The following is a 21,442-nucleotide window of genomic DNA, read 5'->3' on the forward strand; positions in this document are numbered from 1 at the left end:
TAAAAAATTAACAAAAAATAAAAACAAGAACAGTGGGAATATCAGGGGAAAAGCCCAAGATTAATTTCTTTTTAATTTCTCCCTAAATACTTCCAAAAATGGAGTAGCAATTTAACAAATTAATTTATTTCACACCTGGTACATAGAGCCCAGCCAAAGACAGAGCACACTCAGTGTTTAGTAGGGGGAAGGGGACACACCCCCTACTGATACCAACATACCAGCTCTCCAGGGGCTGGCGGCTGCCCAGGCAGTACCACACCACAAACAGCTGTCACCCTAGGGGAGAGGTCAGACGAAACAAGATGTCCCTGTAAGTACTGCAGCTCCTTCTCCTTACACCAAAGGGAGGCTTCTGGATTGGCCAAAACCAAGGCCTTCTCCAAATCCTGCAACTGGGCCTCTTCTAACAACCTAAGAGAAAGGAGAGTCTCGTCAATTACCTTATCACTCAGAAGTGCCATAGCAAGACCTGCAGTCACCTCTGGCCTGTCGCCCCAAGAAAAAACAAAAAATAAACGCTATAGCAAGACCTCCACGAAGGTTCCCGCTTACCTCAACCTGAAATGGATCAATTCATCACTATTAAATATCTTCTTAAGAAATGATAACTTGTGCTCTTCATTCATACAGGTGACCAAAGCAAGACAATTGGCTGTATACCTAGGGAAAAAGAAAGTATGTAAAGTCAGTTTTTCTACAGTTAATTATAAAGAATAAATAAAATTCACTAGCCAACTGAACACTAGAAAAGGAAATCTCAATTATTACTACACAATTAAGAACAGAAAACACAAATCAGGCACAATGGATTTACTTGATGGAACATGAAAAAGGTGAGACTCCATTCATATCATCTCATTTTCCTCTGCAATGACACGATTAAAGAAAGGAAGTAAAACTCCAAAAGCCACAAGAACAAAATTAACAAAGTTTACATGGTTTCCTTTCCCTTGAGACACACACAACTCCACACACTAGAAGTGCAAAAAAAACCAGGTACGCACCAGCGAACCAAAGTGTCATGGCTTCTGAGGAGAGGGACACACACACTCCAGTCCCAGAGCTCCCGGAACACAGACTGCTCCTGCTGCAGAAACTTGTAGGCTGCTTCCATTAGGTCCCGGAGCTTCATCCTCCTACGTCCATAGCGGACTGGATTAGCATCTGAACTCTCCAGGAATAGTCTTTGAAAGACTGGGGATGTGTCCTTGAAATACCTCAGGGCAAACCTTCAAACACAAATAATACAGACATCCCCAACTTAACAATGGTTGGACGTAATTTTTCTGCTTTGTAATAGGTTTATCAGAGTATTAAATGCATTTTCAACTTAAGCTATTTTCAACAAGGAGTATCTATATTTTCACTGATTGGTGGGAATATCATAGAACACATCTCTCTACTCTGACCAAACCACAGAACGGAACTCCCAAAGGTCTGAGAACGTAGGGGAATGAATGCTGAAGCTACCTAGTCCTAAAATTGTATCCTGTTCAATTTCAGGAACTAGGACAACAGCATGAGATAATTCGGACTAAGAGGATACAAAAATCTAAAGTAATTACCTACCAAAGTAGGAGGTACTTAAAGTAAGTGTTTTCAACGGAAAAGGCACTCATTTCCAACAAACATTTATTCAGTTCTATGAGCCAGATACCGTGTTAACAACTGGGATTCAAAACCAAAGGGATACTTTTCTTGAGGAGTTGCTGCCTAGTAAGGAAGACAGCCACTTTTAGAAACACTAAGAAATATACACACACAAGAGTCAACTGAATCTGGGGAGAATCAAGAAGAGATGCTTAAGTTACACCTTAATGAATGAAGAGGACAAGCCTGGGCAACATAGTGAGACCTCATTCCTATGAAAAATAAAAAAAATTAGCGGGGTATGGTGGAGCCTGAAGCTTATTCAGGAGCCTGAAGCTGGAAGATAATTTGCCAGGTTCAAGGTTACAATGAACTATGAAGGTGCCACTGCATTCCAGCCTGGATAACAGAGCAAGACCTTGTCTCAAAATAAGTAAATGAACTGCAAACCCTTTGCTAGATTAATTAAGATAAAAAAGATTTGAATGAACTAAAATCAGAAATAAAAGACGGGACTGGGTATGGTGGCTCACACCTGTAATTCCAGCACTTTGGGAGGCTGAGGTGGGTGGATCACCTGAGGTCAGGAGTTCTAGACAGCTGGACCAATACGGTGAAACCCTGTCTCTACTAAAAACACAAAATTAGCCAGGCGTGGTGGTAGCGCATGCCTGTAATCCCAGCTATTTGGGACGTTAAGGCAGGAGAATCGCTTGAACCCGGGAAGCGGAGGTTGTAGTGAGGTGAGATCACGCCACTGCACTCAGGCCTGGGCGACACAAGAGGGGACATTACATTATATAACCAATGCCATGGAAACAAAAAATATTATTAAAACTTTGAACAAGGCCAGGCACAGTGGCTCACACCTGAAATCCCAGCACTTTGGGAGGCTGAGGTGGGAGGATCACTTTAGGTAAGGAGTTCAAGACCTGCCTGGCCAACATGGTAAAACTCCGTCTCTACTAAAAACACAAAATTAGCCGGGTGTGGTGGTGCATGCCTGTAATCCCAGCTACTCAGGAGGATGAGGCAGGAGAATCACTTGAGCCTGAGAGACGGAGGTTACAGTGAGCCGAGATCATGCCATTGCACTCCAGCCTGGGTGACAAGAGTAAAACTCTGTCTCAAAAAAAACTTTGAACATTATAAAGAAATGGAAAATATGTACAGATCACTAAGTAACTAGTAAGCAGATTTAGTCAGTAATCAAAAATCTCCCACCAAAGAAAAGCCGAGACTGCACTAGAGAAAAGTTTGATGAGTACACTAGGGAATTCTACCAAACACTGAAAGAATAATTAACACTAATCCTAATGAACCTTAATTTAATTGGGTAGACTTCGAGTAGGCTCATCAATTGTAAAAAATGCACAAGTCTGATGGGAGATGCTGATAATGGGGAGGCTATGCATGTGTGTGGGTACAGTGTGTATATGGGAAATCTCTGTACCTTCCTCTCAATTTTGCTGTGAGCCTAAAATGGCTCTAAATTAAGTATTAAAAAATAAAAATAATTAGCATGCATTAAATGTTTGTTTTTAATTTTATAAAAATTTCTGGGCTGGGCACAGTGTCTGACACCTGTAATCCCAGCACTTTGGGAGGCTAAGGCAGGTGGATCACCTGAGGTCAGGAGCTCGAGACCAGCCTGACCGACATGGAGAAACCCCGTGTCTACTAAAAATAAAAAATTAGCCAGGCGTGGTGACACAAGCCTGTAATCCCAGCTACTCGGGAGGCTGAGGCAAAAGAATCGCTTCAACCTGGGAGGCGAAGGTTGCAATGAGCTGAGATAGCACCATTGCACTCCAGCATGGGCAATGAGTGAAACTTCATCTCAACAATAACAAAAAAAATTTCTGGTCGGGCGAGGTGGCTCACGCCTGTAATCTCAGCACTTTGGGAGGCCAAGGCAGGCGGATCACAAGGTCAAGAGATCAAGACCATCCTGGCCAATGTGGTGAAACCCCGTCTCTACTAAAAATACAAAAATTAGCTGGGTGTGGTGGCACACACCTGTAGTCCTAGCTAACTGGGAGGCTGAGGCAGAAGAATTGCTTGAACCCGGGAGGGAGTCAGAGGTTGCAGTGAGCCAAGATCACGCCACTACACTCCAGCCTGGTGACAGAGCGAGACTCCACCTTAAAAAAAAAAAAATTATATCTTAAAAAATGTGTACAAATGTTCAAAAATGGACTGTGGTCGGTGGCTGTGTTGCTCCTGATAAAGGTACGTGGTTGTGGCTGCAACCTCTGGGCTGGGATGATTCACATTCCTAGCGGAGGCAGGGGAACCCAGCTGGAGCTGTGGCCAGTACAATAGTAGCAGTTGGACTGATTTGCTGCCATGGGATTCATAGGCCATTATGTTTTGCAAGCCATGAAGCATATGGAACCTCAAGTAAAACAAGTTTTTCAAAATCTACCAAAATCTGCCTTCAGTGGTGGCTATTACAGAGGTAGGTTTGAATTAAAAATGACAAAACAGAAGGCAGCATCAATACTAGGTCTAATGCCTACTGCCAATAAAGGGAAAGTATGAGATGCTCATTAATGAATGATGCTCTTAAACAATCCAAGTAAAAGAGGATCTCCCTACACAGCAGCCAAAAGCAGAGAAGCTAAAGATTTACTAGAAAGTCGGCCGGGCATGGTGGCTCACGCCTGTAATCCCAGCACTTTGGGAGGCTGAGGCGGGTGGATCATGAGGTCAGGAGATCAAGACCATCCTGGCTAACATGGTGAAACCCCGTCTCTACTAAAAATACAAAAATTAGCTGGGTGTGGTGGCACACACCTGTAGTCCTAGCTAACTGGGAGGCTGAGGCAGAAGAATTGCTTGAACCCGGGAGGGAGTCAGAGGTTGCAGTGAGCCAAGATCACGCCACTACACTCCAGCCTGGTGACAGAGCGAGACTCCACCTTAAAAAAAAAAAAATTATATCTTAAAAAATTGTGTACAAATGTTCAAAAATGGACTGTGGTCGGTGGCTGTGTTGCTCCCTGATAAAGGTACGTGGTTGTTGGCTGCAACCTCTGGGCTGGGATGATTCACATTCCTAGCGGAGGCAGGGGAACCCAGCTGGAGCTGTGGCCAGTACAATAGTAGCAGTTGGACTGATTTGCTGCCATGGGATTCATAGGCCATTATGTTTTGCAAGCCATGAAGCATATGGAACCTCAAGTAAAACAAGTTTTTCAAAATCTACCAAAATCTGCCTTCAGTGGTGGCTATTACAGAGGTAGGTTTGAATTAAAAATGACAAAACAGAAGGCAGCATCAATACTAGGTCTAATGCCTACTGCCAATAAAGGGAAAGTATGAGATGCTCATTAATGAATGATGCTCTTAAACAATCCAAGTAAAAGAGGATCTCCCTACACAGCAGCCAAAAGCAGAGAAGCTAAAGATTTACTAGAAAGTCGGCCGGGCATGGTGGCTCACGCCTGTAATCCCAGCACTTTGGGAGGCTGAGGCGGGTGGATCATGAGGTCAGGAGATCAAGACCATCCTGGCTAACATGGTGAAACCCCGTCTCTACTAAAAATAAAAATAAAAAATTAGCTGGGTGTGATGGCAGGCGCCTGTAGTCCCAGCTACTCAGGAGACTGAGCAGGAGAATGACATGAAACCAGGAGGCAGAGCTTGCAGTGAGCCAAAATAGCACCACTGTACTCCAGCCTGGGCGACAGAGCGAGACTCCATCTCAAAAAAAAAAAAAGGGGGCTGGGCGTGGTGGCTCAAGCCTGTAATCCCAGCACTTTGGGAGGCCGAGACGGGTGGATCACGAGGTCAGGAGATCGAGACCATCCTGGCTAACACGGTGAAACCCCGTCTCTACTAAAAAATACAAAAAACTAGCCAGGCAAGGTGGTGGGCACCTGTAGTCCCAGCTACTCAGGAGGCTGAGGCAGGAGAATGGCGTAAACCCGGGAGGCGGAGCTTGCAGTGAGCTGAGGTCCAGCCACTGCACTCCAGCCTGGGCGAGAGAGCGAGACTCCATCTCAAAAAAAAAAAAAAAAAAAAAAAAAAAAAAAAAAAAGGAAGATTTACCAGAAAGTCAAGTTAAAAAGTGAAGTAGGCCGGGCGCAGTGGCTCATGCCTGTAATCCCAGCACTTTAAGAGGCCGAGGCAGGTGGATCACCTGAGGTTGGGAGCTCGAGACCAGCCTGACCAACACGGAGAAACCCCATCTCTACTAAAAAGACAAAATTAGCCATGTGTGGTGGTGATCCCACCTACTTGGGAGGCTGAGGCAGGAGAATCACTTGAACCTGGGAGGCGGAGGTTGCAGTGATCCTAGATGGCGCCATTACACTCTGGCCCAGGCAATAAGAGTGAAACTCTGTCTCAAAAAAAAAAAGTGAAGCAAATGTATGATGAATTGTAAGTTCATATTAGTTTATGTATGAGTAGCAAGTTTTTATAACAAAATGTCTGAGTTAAAATTTTTGAAAATAATTTAGCATGAGCTAAAAATAAAAAAATGCAATTGACTATAGTGATGACTGCATATAGTGATGAAAATACTAAAACCACTGAATTGTACTTTTATAATATATATCTCAATAAAGCCCTATTTAAAATGCGTGCATATTAATGTACTTGTGTGTATACTCTGATGTGTGCAAGAGTGAGAAAAGACATTTGGGAGAAAACATACCAAAATATTAATACCAGCTATCTTTGGAGGGTATGGTTTCAGGGTGGAGAAGACCTTTAGCTTCCTACCATTCTGTATTGTTGAATGTTATTTGAATATATCACTTCTGGAACTAAAAGAAGAAAAGGGAAAATAGGTATTATACTACTAGGACATTATTTTCCTTACAGGGATACAGTGAGAATAAAGTAGTTCTTGGAGAGGAAGAAAAGTCTAAAAGCAAATACAAGATGTTACCTTTAAGCATTTCTAGATATAGTTTTTAACTAAAATGTGTAAGAGCAGAACTATTTTGGTCCCTCATTCTGCTGTATGGCCGCATGACTGGTCACATACATACAGTACCTTACACACGGACTATGTCTTTGAAAAGGAAGTGCATGCTCCAGCACAACAATCCATCTGCTGTTCTTCATAAAGGCTGTGACTGGGTCCACCCACTATTGCTCTTACCAATCAAAAGACAGACAGCACTGATGTGGGACACGTGCACAGCACAAACCAGCAGCAAATGCAAAACTGAAACCAAGAAATTAATCTACAATGCAATCCAAATAAACTGTACACTTAAAAATAGCAAAGTTGGGCCAGGGGGCAGTGGCTCACACCTGCAATCCCAACACTTTGGGAGGCCAAGGCGGGTGGATCACCTAAGGTCAGGAGTTCGAGACCAGCCTGGCCAACATGGTGAAATCCCCACCTCTACTAAAAATACAAAATTAGCCAGGTGTAGTGGCACATGCCCGTGATGCCAGCTACTTTGGAGGCTGAGGCAGGAGAATCACTTGAACCTGGGAGGTGGAAGTTGCAGTGAGCCATTGCATTCCAGCCTGGACAAGAACGAAACTCCGACTCCAAAAAAAAAAAAAAAAAATAGTAAAGGTGATCAATTTTATGCATTTTCCTACCACAACGGGAAAAAAGTATATACACATTTTTAAGAATGAAACTTAAATTTTGCTAAAAACTTGAGCTTATTTGTGATATATGTTTAGTTTTCAATCTGGTTCCAGGACAGAGCTCCAGGAATTGTAATTTCCAATGCAGTAAGAGCTATTCTTTTGTTATTCAATCCCCTTTCAATCACACCTGAGTTTATGTTAATGAGGTGACAATGGGAAAGTCCCTAAGGAGGGGGCGGGCACAGGTTGGTTGCCAGGAGAACCAACCAAGTGATAATAGAGTTAAAACTTTCAGCCCAACTGCCAGAGAGGAGAGAAGGGATGAAGGTTAAGATGATCTCCAACGGTCAAAGATATAATCAATCATGCCTTCCTAACGAAATATCCATTAAAAAAAAAAAAACCAGCCGGGTGCAGTGGCTCACACCTGTAATCCCAGCACTTTAGGAGGCCTAGACGGGTGGATCACCTGAGGTCAGGAGTGCGAAACCAGCCTGACCAACATGGAGAAACCCCGTTCTACTAAAACTACAAAATTAGCCAGGCATGGTGGCACATGCCTGTAATCCCAGCTACTCAGGAGGCTGAGACAGGAGAATCACTTGAACCTGGGAGGCGGAGATTGCAGTGACCTGAGATCATGCCATTGAAGTCCAGCCTGAGCAACAAGAGAGAAACTCAGTCTCAAAACAACAACAAAAATAAATGGGGTTCCGAGAGCTTTCAGGGTGGTAAACAAATGGAGGTGCTGAGAGGGTGCTGCAGCTGGCGGGGGGCATAGATGCTTACTGTCCCCTTCCCCCATGCCTTGTCCTGTGCATCTAACTGACTCTTCCTGAGTTGTATCCTTTTCTAATACATTTATAATCTGGTAAAGAAACTGTTTTCCTGAGTTCTGTGAGCCATTTTAGCAAATAATCAAACCTGAAGAGGTGGGTCAAGGAAGTCTCTGATTTACAGCCGTTTGGTCAGACGCATATATGATAACCTAGACTTGAGATTGGTGTCTAGAGAGGGGGTGTGCAGGGGAGGAATGGGTGAGATACTCTTGTGGGACTGAATCCTTAACCTGTGGGGTCTGTACTAACTCCAGACAGATCATCTCAGAGTTGAACTGAATTGTAGGGTACCAAACTGGTGTCAGAGAATTGATAGATACAGGTAAAAAGTCATACATCTGGTATTAGAAGTGATGTGTTCTGCAAATGTAGAGGAAAAGAAACTGTTTTTTCTTCTTTACTAGTCCAGGATACTTCTGTGTACTGCAGACACGATTCACAGCAGGTGCTGGTCAAGTCAGTATAGGTAAAACTTAGAAATAATGTTACACTCTGACATAACATTAAAGGAAAATAATCTCTGGGTGTGGTGGCCCATGCCTGTAATCCCAGCACTTTGGGAGGCCGAGGCGGGCAGATCACTTGAGGCCAGGAGTTCAAGACTGGCATGGACAACATGGTGAAAACCCCAAAAAATACAAAAGTTAGGCCAGGCACAGTGGCTCATACCTATAATCCCAGCAATTTGGGAGGCTGAGGTAGGCGGATCGCGAGGTCAGGAGTTCAAGACCAGCCTGGCCAACATAGTGAAACCCCACCTCTACTAAAAATACAAAAATTAGCCAGGTGTGGTGGCATGCACCTGTAGTCCCAGCTACTTAGAGTGGGGATGAGGTGGGAGAATCGCTTAACCCGGGAGGCAGAGGTTAGAGTGAGCCAAGACCACGCCACTACACTCCAGCCTAGGTGACAGAGTGAGACTCGGTCTCAAAAAAACAAAAGAAAAGAAAACACAAAAATTAGCGGGGCTTGATGGTGGGACCCGGGAGGCGGAGGTTGCAATGAGCCAAGATTGTGCCACTGCACTCCAGACTGGGCGACAGAGTGAGACCCTGTCTCAGAAAAAAAAAAAAAAAAAAAATCAGCCAGGTATAGTGATGTGCATCTGTAGTCCCAGCTATTCAGGAGACTGAGGCACAAGAATCATTTGAACCCAGGAGGAGGAGGTTGCAGTGAGGCAAGATCATGCCACTGCACTCCAGCCTGAGCGACACAGTGAGACTGCTTCAAAAAGAAAAAAAAAGAAAATAATCAACACATGATGTGTCATTCTAACCTTCTGAAACTGTCTCCAAAGCTATAGCTGAGGGAATTTGGGAGCACAAGTTTAATCAAGGTGAAAAGAAAGCAAGGAACAAACTGTATAATTTTTTATAAGACAGAACTTTGATACCTGACATATTGGCATAGAGAAAGCCAGGAATGTTCTCAGAGTCCTGATCTTTACTTGGCTGTATATTTTCTAGTTCCATGAAACCAGGTCCATTTTTTTCTCATCCCCTTTTAGAAAAGCTCATACCAACAGTGTTTTCCCCCAAGTCTTCATTTCTTATTTCCTCATTCAAGGACCGGATTAGATATCATACTTCCAAGAAAGCCAAAGTGTATTTATTGTACAGATGAAGACTAATAAATTAAACATTGGATACAAGAAATGTCCTGTTGGCCGGGCACAGTAGCTCACGCCTGTAATCCCAGCACTTTGCGAGGCTGAGGCAGGCAGATCACGAGGTCAAGAGATTGAGACCATCCTGGCCAACATGGTGAAACCCCGTCTCTACTAAAAATACAAAAATCAGCTGGGCGTGGTGGTGGGCGCCTGTAGTCCTGGCTACTTAGGAGGCTGAGGCAGGAGAATCAGTTGAACCCAGGAGGGAGGCGGAGGTTGGAGTGAGCAGAGGTCATGCCACTGCACTCCAGCCTGGTGATAGAGCGGGACTCCATCTCAAAAAAAAAAAAAAAAAAGAAGAAGAAGAAGAAGAAGAAAGAAATGTCCTATTAGTATACAGAATATTAATCATTTTTAGAGCGAAAGTTTTAAAAATCTTCTCAATTTAAAAACCCCTGACACTCAGTTTTGCTGCCTCTTTTGACTATGCCTCACAAACCATATTTTACTATCACTTTAAAAGTCACATTAAAACCCAGCTCTAACACAGCTCTTAGTATACTAATTCAGATTAATTCATAGAATTTGGAAGGGATACTACAGCTCTTCTAATCCACTCCTTCAGCTGCTCTAGTAAGCAAGGAATCTTTCCCATTAGAGGTGGATGTTATAAGAACCTCAGTTAAACCTCATTTACTCCGCTGTATATGCATGTCTTGCCACATGATACAATCCTTGAGAGCATTGGGGACATATCCTGACCATCTTTCCAGGTCTGTTCTGATGGCCAAGATTTAAGAGAAAACTAGTAAACGCTCACTAAACTGAGCTGGATAAATGGCTTCTGCTGTGACTCTTTTTATAAAACAATACTATTTATCTCTCTCCTTTCTATATTTCTGTTTTCCCTTTTCAGCTCAGACTCCCTTACATCCCAGGCGACAGCAGGTTCTATCACCTCAAGGAGAAATGTGAATAATAAAATTGCTACTCACGGGAGGACATCAGGATGGTTACCGATGAGTTTGCTCATCGACACACAGAGCCGTTCATGCAGATCATGGTTGATTTGGCCTCCAGCTTTAATGGCTTCGGCATTCCTTTCCAGCAAATCCAAAAGGAGAGGGCGAAGCTGGCGACCAACCAGCACAGTACAGTCCTTATCCAAGAGCAGCTGTGCTAAGGTACTCAGGACACACTGGCGATCTTGAGATGTCCACACCTGAGAAAGGCAAAACAAAACATCTTTCTTTTTTTTTTTTTTTGGAGACAGAGTCCTGCTCCATCTCCCAGGCTGGAGTGCAGTGGCGCGATTTTGGCTCACTGCAACCTCCACCTCTCAGGTTCAAGTGATTCTCAGGCCTTAGCCTCCCATGAGTAGCTGGGATTACAGGCACCTACCACATCAGGCTAAGTTTTGTAATTTTTCTTTTTTTCTTTTTTTAGTAGAGACGGGGATTTCACCATGTTGGCCAGGCTGGTCTCAAACTCCTGACCACAGGTGATCCAACTGCCTCGGCCTCGCAAAGTTCTGGGATTACAGGCATGAGTCACCATGCCTGGCCCAAAATATCTATGTAAATAATACTCATCTGCACTGTTGTAGAAAAGCAGAGAAGAGTCCTGGGGTGGAACTAAAATGTCCAATTTCCAGACTTCATAAGTGAGATTCTATTATAAAATACTGTAGAAATTTTTTTCAATAGAGGATTAAAGTTAATATAAAGGTTGTTACCAATAAGTTTCAGTACACTGGAGTTTGAGGTACAGGGACTAATACCTGGATTCCATTTAAAAGCTACACGACTTCTCTGAAAAATAATCTATATGCTGGGGTTTCAACAATCTCCAGGGAATCCAAAACCCCAAAATTCCCCCAGCTCTTTTAACTCTTGGAAGAAAAAAATGGAATTCTGCAGTTAGTAGACAAAACTTCCAACTCCTGAGGAAAGGACAGAGGTAAAAAAATTAATTCCTGGCCGGGCGCGGTGGCTCAAGCCTGTAATCCCAGCACTTTGGGAGGCCGAGACGGGCGGATCACGAGGTCAGGAGATCGAGACCATCCTGGCTAACACGGTGAAACCCCGTCTCTACTAAAAAATACAAAAAACTAGCCGGGCGAGGTAGCGGGCGCCTGTAGTCCCAGCTATTCGGGAGGCTGAGGCAGGAGAATGGCGTAAACCCCGGAGGCGGAGTTTGCAGTGAGCTGAGATCCGGCCACTGCACTCCAGCCCGGGTGACAGAGCGAGACTCCCTCTCAAAAAAAAAAAAAAAAAAAAAAAAAAAAATTAATTCCTGGGAGTGAATGAGGATATCCATAGTAAGCTGATCAAGGCATCAGCCTCTAATAAACAAACAAAAAACAGATCCAAAGTAGACAGCAACACTTTGATATGGAAGATGAAATAGAATACAAAATTCTAGTGCCCGGGTTCAGAATGTAGGTAAGCATAGAAAGGAAAACTGAAAACTGTATAAAAGGCATTATATTGCTAGTGTATATACAGGTCTGCACAACTCTTTCTGCTCAGCAATGTAACAGCAGTTTTAAAACGGGGAAGGGCCGGACGCGGTGGCTCAAGCCTGTAATCCCAGCACTTTGGGAGGCCGAGACAGGCGGATCACGATCAAGACCATCCTGGCTAACACAGTGAAACCCCGTCTCTACTAAAAAATACAAAAAACTAGCCGGGCGAGGTGGCGGCCGCCTGTAGTCCCAGCTACTGGGGAGGCTGAGGCAGGAGAATGGCGTAAGAAACCCGGGAGGCGGAGCTTGCAGTGAGCTGAGCTGAAATCTGGCCACTGCAGTCCAGCCTGGGCGGCAGAGCGAGACTCCGTCTCAAAAAAAAAAAAAAAAAAAAAAAAAAAAAAAAAAAAAAACCAGCCGGGCGACTTGGCGGGCGCCTGTAGCTCCAGCTACTCGGGCGGCTGAGGCAGGAGAATGGCGTAAACCCAGGAGGCGGGGCTTGCAGTGAGCTGAGATCCGGCCACAGCACTCCAGCCTGGGCGGCAGAGCGACACTCAGTCTCAAAAAAAAATAAATAAAATAAAACAGGGACATGCCCTCTCAAAGTGCTGCGATTACAAGTGTGAGTCACTATGCCCGGCCCCATTTTTTAAATAATAAAGTAAGTTACATTGCAGAGGAAAGAAACATATCCAAAGAAAACTGGTCAGGCATGGTGGTACTTTGGGAGGCCCATGTGAGATGATCACTTGAGGCCAGGAGTTTGAGACCAACCTGGGCAATGTGGCAAGATGTCATCCCTTCAAAAAAATATAAATAAATAAATAATTAGCTGGTGTGACCAGGAGCGGTGGCTCACACCTGTAAACCCAGCACTTTAGGAGGCAGTGGTGGATCACTTGAGGTCAGGAGTTTGAGACCAGCCTGGCCAACATGGTGAAACTTTGTCTCTACTAAAAACACAAAAAATTAGCCAGGTGTGGTGGCAGTATCTGTAATCCCAGCTACTTGGGAGGCTGGGGCAGGAAAATGGCTTGAACCCAGGAGGCAGAGGTTGCAGTGAACTGAGAACGTGCCACTACATTCCGGCAACAGATAGACCAAGACTCCATCTCAATAAAAAAAAATTTTTTTTAATTATTTTTTTTTTCTTAATCAGCTGGTAACAATGTGCATCTATAGTCCCAGCTACTCTGGAGAGTGAGGAGAGGATCACCTCAGCCTAGGAGTTCAAGGCTGCAGTGAGCCATGATCGTGCCCACTGCACTGCAGCCTGGGTAACAGAATGAGACTCTGTCTCTAAAAATAAAATACATAAAATATAAATTTCATTCCCCAATAATTTTAAATATAAAAATGTAACGCATCTTTATATATTGACCTGTGATCAATGAAATTCTTTATTCTGAAGATTCCTTAAGACTTTCTACATACAAAATCCTGTCTTAAGCAAACATTGTTTCATTTCTTATTTATTTTTACTTTTGGAGACAGGGTGTCCGTCACCCAGGCTGGAGTATTTCGATATCAGCTCACTGCAGCCTCGACTTCCCAGACTCAAGTGATCCTCCCGCCTCAACTTCCCAAGTAGCTGGGTCTACAGGCACGCACAACCATGCCTGGCTAATTTCTGTATTTTCAGTAGAGTCAGGGTTTCACTACATTGCCCAGGTTGATCTTGAACTCCTGGGCTCAAGAGATCCACCTACCTCAGCCCCCAAAGTGCTGGGATTACAGGCATGCACCACCACACAACGGGGTTTACAGTTTTTCTCACCATTTGAAAGATGTTTCATAGTGTTGTTTCTGTTAAGAAACCAAGAGTTGGCCGGGCACGGTGGCTCAAGCCTGTAATCCCAGCACTTTGGGAGGCCGAGACGGGCGGATCACGAGGTCAGGAGATCGAGACCATCCTGGCTAACACGGTGAAACCCCGTCTCTACTAAAAAATACAAAAAACTAGCTGGGCGAGGTGGCGGATACCTGTAGTCCCAGCTACACGGGAGGCTGAGGCAGGAGAATGGCATACACCTGGGAGGCGGGGCTTGCAGTGAGCTGAGATCCCGCCACTGCACTCCAGCCTGGGCGAAAGAGCGAGACTCCGTCTCAAAAAAAAAGAAAAAAGAAACCAAGAGTCACTTTTATCTTTGCTCCTCTACAAGTGTCTTCTGGAAATTTTTAAGATGTTATTACTTGTTTCTTAGCAACTTGATTATGATGTGGCTTGGTGTGGTTTTGTGTTTATCAGATTTAAGATTACGAGTTTTTGGGATCTATGAATTATTTTTCATCAACTTTAGAAATTTTGAGATTATCTTTTTATATTTCTGCTGTTTCTCTTCTCTCCCTCCTCCTGTAACTCCAATTCACATACAGTAGACTAGTTGATAATGCCTCCTCATAGATCACTGAAGCATTTTTATTCTGGCTTTTTCCCAACCTGTTTAAGCCTAGATAATTTCTACTGCCATATCTTGTAATTCAATGTTCATTTCTTGTGAACTGTCTAATCTTCGACAAGGCCTATCCAGTAAAATATTCCTTGCTAAGATTGCATTTTTTGCCTTCACTTGGTTTTTTTCATAGCTTAAATTTCTCTCATTATGTTTACGTCCCCCTTCAAGTCCCTGCACATACAATTACTTTTTTTTCATGTTTTTGAGAGTGATAGGGTCTCACTTTGTTGCCCAGGTTCAGACTGATCACAAACTCCTGGCCTGAAGTGGTTCCTCTTGGCCCAGCCTATAATCACTTTTTTCTTTTTCTGAACATTCATATCATCACTGTATAATCACTTTTTTAAGTCTTTATTAATTTAAATATCTTTATTATTTTGGGATCTGTTATAGTGACTGACTTTTCTCCTGGTAATGAGCCATCATTTTCCTTTTCCTATATCTAGTACTTTTTTTTTTTTGAGACGGAGTCTCGCTCTGTCGCCCAGGCTGGAGTGTAGTGGCCGGATCTCAGCTCACTGCAAGCTCCGCCTCCCGGGTACACGCCATTCTCCTGCCTCAGCCTCCCGAGCAGCTGGGACTACAGGTGCCCGCCATCTTGCCCGGCTAGTTTTTTGTATTTTTTTAGTAGAGACGGGGTTTCACCGTGTTAGCCAGGATGGTCTCGATCTCCTGACCTCGTGATCCGCCCGTCTCGGCCTCCCAAAGTGCTGGGATTACAGGCTTGAGCCACTGCGCCCGGCCTCTAGTACTTTTTTAATCAGATGCTAAACGTTGTAGATATGTGTCTAGATTTTGCTCTCTTCCTTTGTTCTAGCAGGCAATTAATCAGCTTGTAGGTCAGCTTGATCCTTTCAAGACTTGTTTTTAAGTTTTCTTAGTATTGGTCTAGTAAGGCCTTTGAGGGCTGATTTAGCCCTAGAAAGTGGCCCTTCTGGGTTCCACACCTAATTATGCCAGTATACAACTTGGTCTTTCCACTCCAACTAGTAGGAGTTGAACATCTCCTATACAGAAAAACTCCAGTAGTTATTCTTTACATAGCTCACAAAATTTCCCTAAGAAAACACAGCTTTACATTCAGCCAGTACTCACCAGACCCCATATTTCTAGAGCTGTTCCCTCTACTATAACACCCTCCCTAGCATATTCCAACTACTGCCTCAACGCCGAGCTCTGTCTTCTCAGCTCAGTAGGACCACCACTGCTGAACTTCGTTCCTCCTCTGAGTCAGTGCTCCTGTAAGTGATTCCAGGTAGACAGCCAGAATCATTCTAGGTCTCACCTTGTTTCCCATTTTTAGGAATCCCAATCCTATGCTACCTTTCATCCAATGTTTCAAAGTTTTTCATATGGATTTTTTTCCTGTTTTTCTAGTTGTTTTGGCAACAGGGCTAATCCAGTACCAGTTACTGTATCATGAACAAAAAAAGTATGTATATTTTACTCTTTCCTGTTACAGCACTAAACTTCATATATATATTTAAACCTTTGTATTTTATCTTCCCAGATTTATAGAGAAAAGACTATATATACAAGACTGAACATAGTGGCTCAGCACTTTGGGAGGCCAAGTCAGGCGGATCACTTGAGTCCAGGAGTTCGATACCAGCCTGGGCAACATGGCAGAACCACATCTCTACAAAAAAAATACAAAAGTTAGCCAGGCGTGGCTGGGGGCAGTGGCTCACTCCTATAATCCCAGAATTTTGGGAGGCCAAGGCGGGTGGATCACTTGAGGTCAGAAGTTCAAGACCAGCCTGACCAACATAGTGAAACACCATCTCCACTAAAGGTACAAAAATTAGCTGGGCATTGTGGCACATACCTGTAGTCCCAGCTACTCGGGAGGCTGAGGCAGGAGAATCACTTGAACCCAGGAAGCAGAGGGTGCAGTGAGTCAAGATCATGCCACTGCACTCAAGCCTGGGTGCCAGAGCAAGACTCCCTCTCGAAAAAATAAAATAAAATTAAATTAAATTAAATTAAAAAATAAAATAAAATAAAAAATTAGCCAGGCTTGGTGGTGTGTACCTGTAGTCCCTGCTACTCATGAGGCTAGAGTTGGGGGAAATTACCTGAGCCTGGAAGGTAGAGGCTGCAGTGAGCCATGATCGTACCACTATACCCCAGCCTAGGCAACAGAGTGAAACTGTTTCATTAAAAAAAAAACAAAAAACTTAAGTTTGGAAGATTATATATCAAAACATTGATATGGGCAGTCCCTGACTGAATGTTTTTCTTACATGTATTAGTTTCCTAGAACTGTGGTAACAAAATATCACAAACTGACTTAAAAAAAAACAAGGCCAGGTACAGTGGCTCACGCCTGTAATCCCAGCACTTTGGGAGGCTGAGGTGGGTGGGTCACTTGAGGTCAGGAGTTCGAGACCAGCCTGAGCAATATGGTGAAAGTCCGTCTCTACTAAAAATACAAAAATTAGCCGGGCATGGTGGCGGGTGCCTGTAGTCCCAGCTACTCAAGAGGCTGAGGCAGAAGAATCACTTGAACCCGGGAGGCAGAGGGTGCAATGAACTGAGATCATGCCACTGCACTTCAGCCTGGGCAACACAGTGAGACTCACTTTGTCTCAAAAAAAAAACAAAACAACAAAAAACAAACTAAAAAAGTACAAATCTATTGTCTCACAATTCTAAAGTCTGGAAGTCCAAGATCAGGGTGTCAGCAAGGCCACATTCCTTTGAAACCTATAGGGGAGAATCCCTCCCTGCCTCTTCCTAGCTTCTGGTTGTCATCATCAATCCCTGCTGTTCCTTGTCTTGCAGCTTTATTACTCCAATATGTGTTTCTGTCGCCATATGGCCATCTTCCCTTTATGTCTTTCTCTCATCTTTTTATAAGAACAGTCATATTGGGCTGGACGTGGTGGCTCACGGCTGTAATTCCAGCACTCTAGGAGGCTGAGGTGGGCAGATCACTTGAGGTTGGGAGTTCGAGACCAGCCTGGCCAATATAGTGAAACCCCATTTCCACTAAAAATACAAAAATTAGCTGCGCATGGTGGCACACGCCTATAATCCCAGCTGCTGAGGCAGGAGAATCACTAGAACCAAAGAGGCGGAGGTTGCAATGAGCCGCGATTGCACCACTGCACTCCAGCCTGGGCAAAAGAGAAACAGTCATATTGGATTAAGGCCCTATCTAATTATCTCATCTTGACTTTATTACATCTGCAAAGACCTCATTTCCAAATAGGGTCATATTCAGGTATTACAGGCTAGGACTTCTACATATATTTTCGGCAGACACAATTTAACCCACAATACTGGTGGTGCTTTCCTGAATTTTCCAAGTACTCTGCATGAATACTACTAGTTAATGCAGTTTAAAAAAAATAATAAATGTTGTACTAAAACCCATGAAAGGGTAAATGCCAGGCCGGCAAGAAAAGGGACCAGCTAGGCTAGGATACCTGTGAGTATCTGGGGGATGAGTGGGGGTTATAGGAAAACTACATAATCGGCTTTCTCCTTCTGTTAAGCCCAGGGGCCTTTCTAGTCAAAGCATCTGTGACCATGTCAGTTGGCTTGCTGTTGTAGAAAATAAAAACAGAACAATGAATGCTAACGGATTTACTTCTTTCTTTTTTTTTTTTTTTGAGATAGAGTCTCACTCTGTCGCCAGGCTGGAGTGCAGTGGTACGATGTCGGCTCACTACAACCTCCGCCTCCCTCCCAGGTTCAACCGATTCTCCTACCTCAGTCTCCCAAGTAGCTTGGACTATAGCAGTGCGCCACCACACCCAGCTAATTTTTGTATTTTTAGTAGAGATGGGATTTCACCATGTTGGCCAGGATGGTCTCAGTATCTTGACCTCGTGATCCACCCACCTCGGCCTCCCAAAGTGCTGCGATTATAGGTGGGAGCCACTGCAAGCAGCCAGGATTTACTTCTTAAACCTGTGATTATTCCCGAAACATTCTTAGGAAATCCTGCCTTTCTCCTTGGGAGACTGGGACCCACTGGAAAAGGGAAAGGACTACATTCCTTCTGGCTACACCTTTGTATTTTCTCACTTCTGTTAATAATATTCTGTGAAGCTTAAATGGGTTTTATTTAGGTGGCTGGGATACAAGCAAGTATGAGGAAAGCAAAAGAATAATGATGACTTAACAAATACAAGAAATTTTTTTTTTTCTCCTGAGATAGGAGTCTTGCTCTGTTGCCTAGGCTGGAGTGCAGTGGCCTGATCTCAGCTTACTGCAACCTCCGCCTCCCGGGTTCAAGCAATTCTCCTGCCTCAGCCTCCTGAGTAGCTGGGATTACAGGCATGCACCACCACGCCCGGCTAATTTTCGTATTTTCAGAGAGACGGGGTTTCACATGTTGGCCAGGCTGGTCTCGAACTCCTGACCCCGTGACTCACCCACCTTGGCCTCCCAAAGTGCTGGGGTTACGGGCGTGAGCCACCGCGCCCAGCCAAGACAAAACATTTTTATCGGTCGGGTGTGGTTACTTATGCCTATAATCCTAGCACTTTGGGAGGCCGAGGCAGGTGGATTGTCTGAGCTCAGCCACCATGCCTGGCCAAGAAAAAACGTTTTTAAGGTGGCTCAGCTCTTCTCTTCCCAGCAAAAATACCAAACAATTCCGTTCCTTAGATATAACAAAATTCATCAATTCCCCAATAATTAGCCAACAAAAATAGAAGAGGAAAAAAACACTTCATATTTGTATGTCTGTATGATTAACGTATTGAGCTTTTTACTATTTTGAGTAATGAAACTACTACATTGTCATATTCAACTGCTAATTGATCAGTTAGCCCTTCTCAAAGCAGAGTTAATTAAAAAGATAAGGCAGGTTTTTCTACCTCAGTGTTATTATTTATAATTACATGTATCAGCTGAAATGTGTATTTTCAGCTAAAGAGAAACAATTCCTAAACTACTCTATAAAACCTAAGCAATTAGGCTGGGTGCGGTGGCTCACACCTGCAATCCCAACACTTTGGTAGGCCAAGGTGGGGGCATGGCTTGAGCCCAGGAGTTCAAGACCAGCCTGGGCAACACGGTGAGACTCCCCATCTCTAATAAAATATATATATATATTTTTTTGAGACGGAGTTTCGTTGTTGCTGCCCAGACTGGAGGGCAATGGTGCAATCTCGGCTCACCACATCCTCTGCCTCCTGGGTTCAAGACATTCTCCTGCCTCAGCCACCCCAGTAGCTGGGATTACAGCATGCGCCACCACGCCTGGCTAATTTCGTATCTTTAGTAGAGAAGGGGTTTCTCCATGTTGGTCAGGCTGGTCTCAAACTACCAACCTCAGGTGATCTGCCCACCTTGGCCTCCCAAAGTCTGGTACAGGCGTGAGTCACCGTGCCTGGCCACAAAATTTTTTTTAGAAATTAGCCAGGCAGGCCGGGCGCGGTGGCTCAAGCCTGTAATCCCAGCACTTTGGGAGGCCGAGGCGGGTGGATCACAAGGTCAGGAGATCGAGACCATCCTGGCTAACACGGTGAAACCCCATCTCTACTAAAAAATACAAAAAACTAGCCGGGCGAGGTGGCGGGCGCCTGTAGTCCCAGCTACTCGGGAGGCTGAGGCAGGAGAATGGTGTGAACCCAGGAGGCGGAGCTTGCAGTGAGCTGAGATCTGGCCAGTGCATTCCAGCTTGGGTGACAGAGCGAGACTCCGTCTCAAAAAAAAAAAAAAAAAAGAAATTAGCCAGGCAAAGCTGGGCGCAGTGGCTCATGCCTGTAATCCCAGCACTTCGGGAGGTGGAGGCGAGAGGATCACATGAGGTCAGGAGTTCGTAAACAGCCTGGCCAACATGGCAAAACCCCATCTCTACTAAAAATACAAAAAATTAGCCGGGCATGGTGCCAGGTGCCTGTAATCCCAGCTACTTGGGAGGCTGAGGCAGAAGAATTGCTTGAACCCAGGAGGTAGAGGTTGAAGTGAGCCAAGATCACACCATTGCATTCCAGCCTGGGTGACAGAGCAAGACTCTGTCTCAAAAAAAAAAAAAAAAAAAAAAAAGGAAATTAGCCAGGCATGGTATTGTGCACCTGTTGTCCCAGCTACTCAGAAGGCTGAGGTGGGAAGACCATTTGAGCCCAGGAGGTCAAGGCTGAAGTGAGCTATGATTGCATCACCGTACTCTAGCCCGGGCCATAAAGGGAGACCCTGTCTCGGACAGGGGAAGCATTAAAGCATCACCACTGTCATCATTTGCTTAAAACACTGAAAGTTAAAGGTATGTTCTGCCAAAAATAAGTATGCCTGCAATCCCAGCATTTTGGGTGGCCAAGGTGGGAGGACTGCTTGAGCCTAGGAGTTTGAGACCAGCCTGGGCAACACAGCAAGACTTTGCTTCTACCTAAGATTAAAAAAAAAAAAAAAAAATTTAGCCAGACATATAGCCAACTATATCCTTATAGTTTCAGCTACTGGAGGGGATGGGGAGGGTCCTGAAGTAAGATGATCAGTTGAACCTCGGATGTCAAGGCCACTGCTCTCCAGACCCTGTCTTAAAAAATAAGGCCGGTCGCGGTGGCTCAAGCCTGTAATCCCAGCACTTTGGGAGGCCGAGACGGGCGGATCACGAGGTCAGGAGATCGAGACCATCCTGGCTAATATGGTGAAACCCTGTCTCTACTTAAAAATACAAAAAACTAGCCGGGCGACGAGGCGGGCGCCTGTAGTCCCAGCTACTCGGGAGGCTGAGGCAGGAGAATGGCATAAACCCGGGAGGCGGAGCTTGCAGTGAGCTGAGATCCGGCCACTGCACTCCAGCCTGGGTGGCAGAGCAAGACTCCGTCTCAAAAAAAAAAAATAAATAAATAAAAAATAAAAAAGAAAGTGTAAACCAAAAATAAAATTATAAGCCCCCCAACCAACTGAATGAAGGTGAATCCTTCTCCTCTCAGCCAAGAACATT

The 21,442-nt window shown here is 44.4% G+C and overlaps 1 protein-coding gene, 1 long non-coding RNA gene and 1 pseudogene across 4 annotated transcripts in view; 2 read left to right on the top strand and 1 right to left on the bottom strand.

The window, feature by feature from the left end:
* MDN1 (midasin AAA ATPase 1) overlaps window positions 1–21,442 on the bottom strand; it is a 190,715-nt gene that overhangs the window by 163,520 nt on the left and 5,753 nt on the right. For all 3 annotated transcript variants that reach the window (XR_004442796.1, XM_033234617.1, XM_033234616.1), the window contains exons 2-5: window positions 10,605–10,831; window positions 1,008–1,232; window positions 556–663; window positions 222–414 (exon numbers count right to left, since the gene is read on the bottom strand). Coding sequence is in view for 2 of the 3 variants with exons in the window: in XM_033234617.1 (XP_033090508.1) it covers window positions 222–414; window positions 556–663; window positions 1,008–1,232; window positions 10,605–10,831 (753 nt within the window). In the remaining variant the exon portion in view is untranslated. The remainder of the gene's footprint in view (window positions 1–221; window positions 415–555; window positions 664–1,007; window positions 1,233–10,604; window positions 10,832–21,442) is intronic.
* LOC117098051 lies at window positions 3,778–5,022 on the top strand (annotated as a pseudogene).
* LOC117097088 lies at window positions 5,835–20,542 on the top strand. Its single transcript, XR_004442802.1, has 3 exons — window positions 5,835–5,933; window positions 8,323–8,329; window positions 20,508–20,542. It is a non-coding gene; the product is annotated as an uncharacterized LOC117097088 (long non-coding RNA).

Source organism: Trachypithecus francoisi, unplaced genomic scaffold (assembly GCF_009764315.1).
Source record: "Trachypithecus francoisi isolate TF-2019V2 unplaced genomic scaffold, Tfra_2.0 Lachesis_group15, whole genome shotgun sequence".
Taxonomy (NCBI): Eukaryota; Metazoa; Chordata; class Mammalia; order Primates; family Cercopithecidae; genus Trachypithecus; species Trachypithecus francoisi.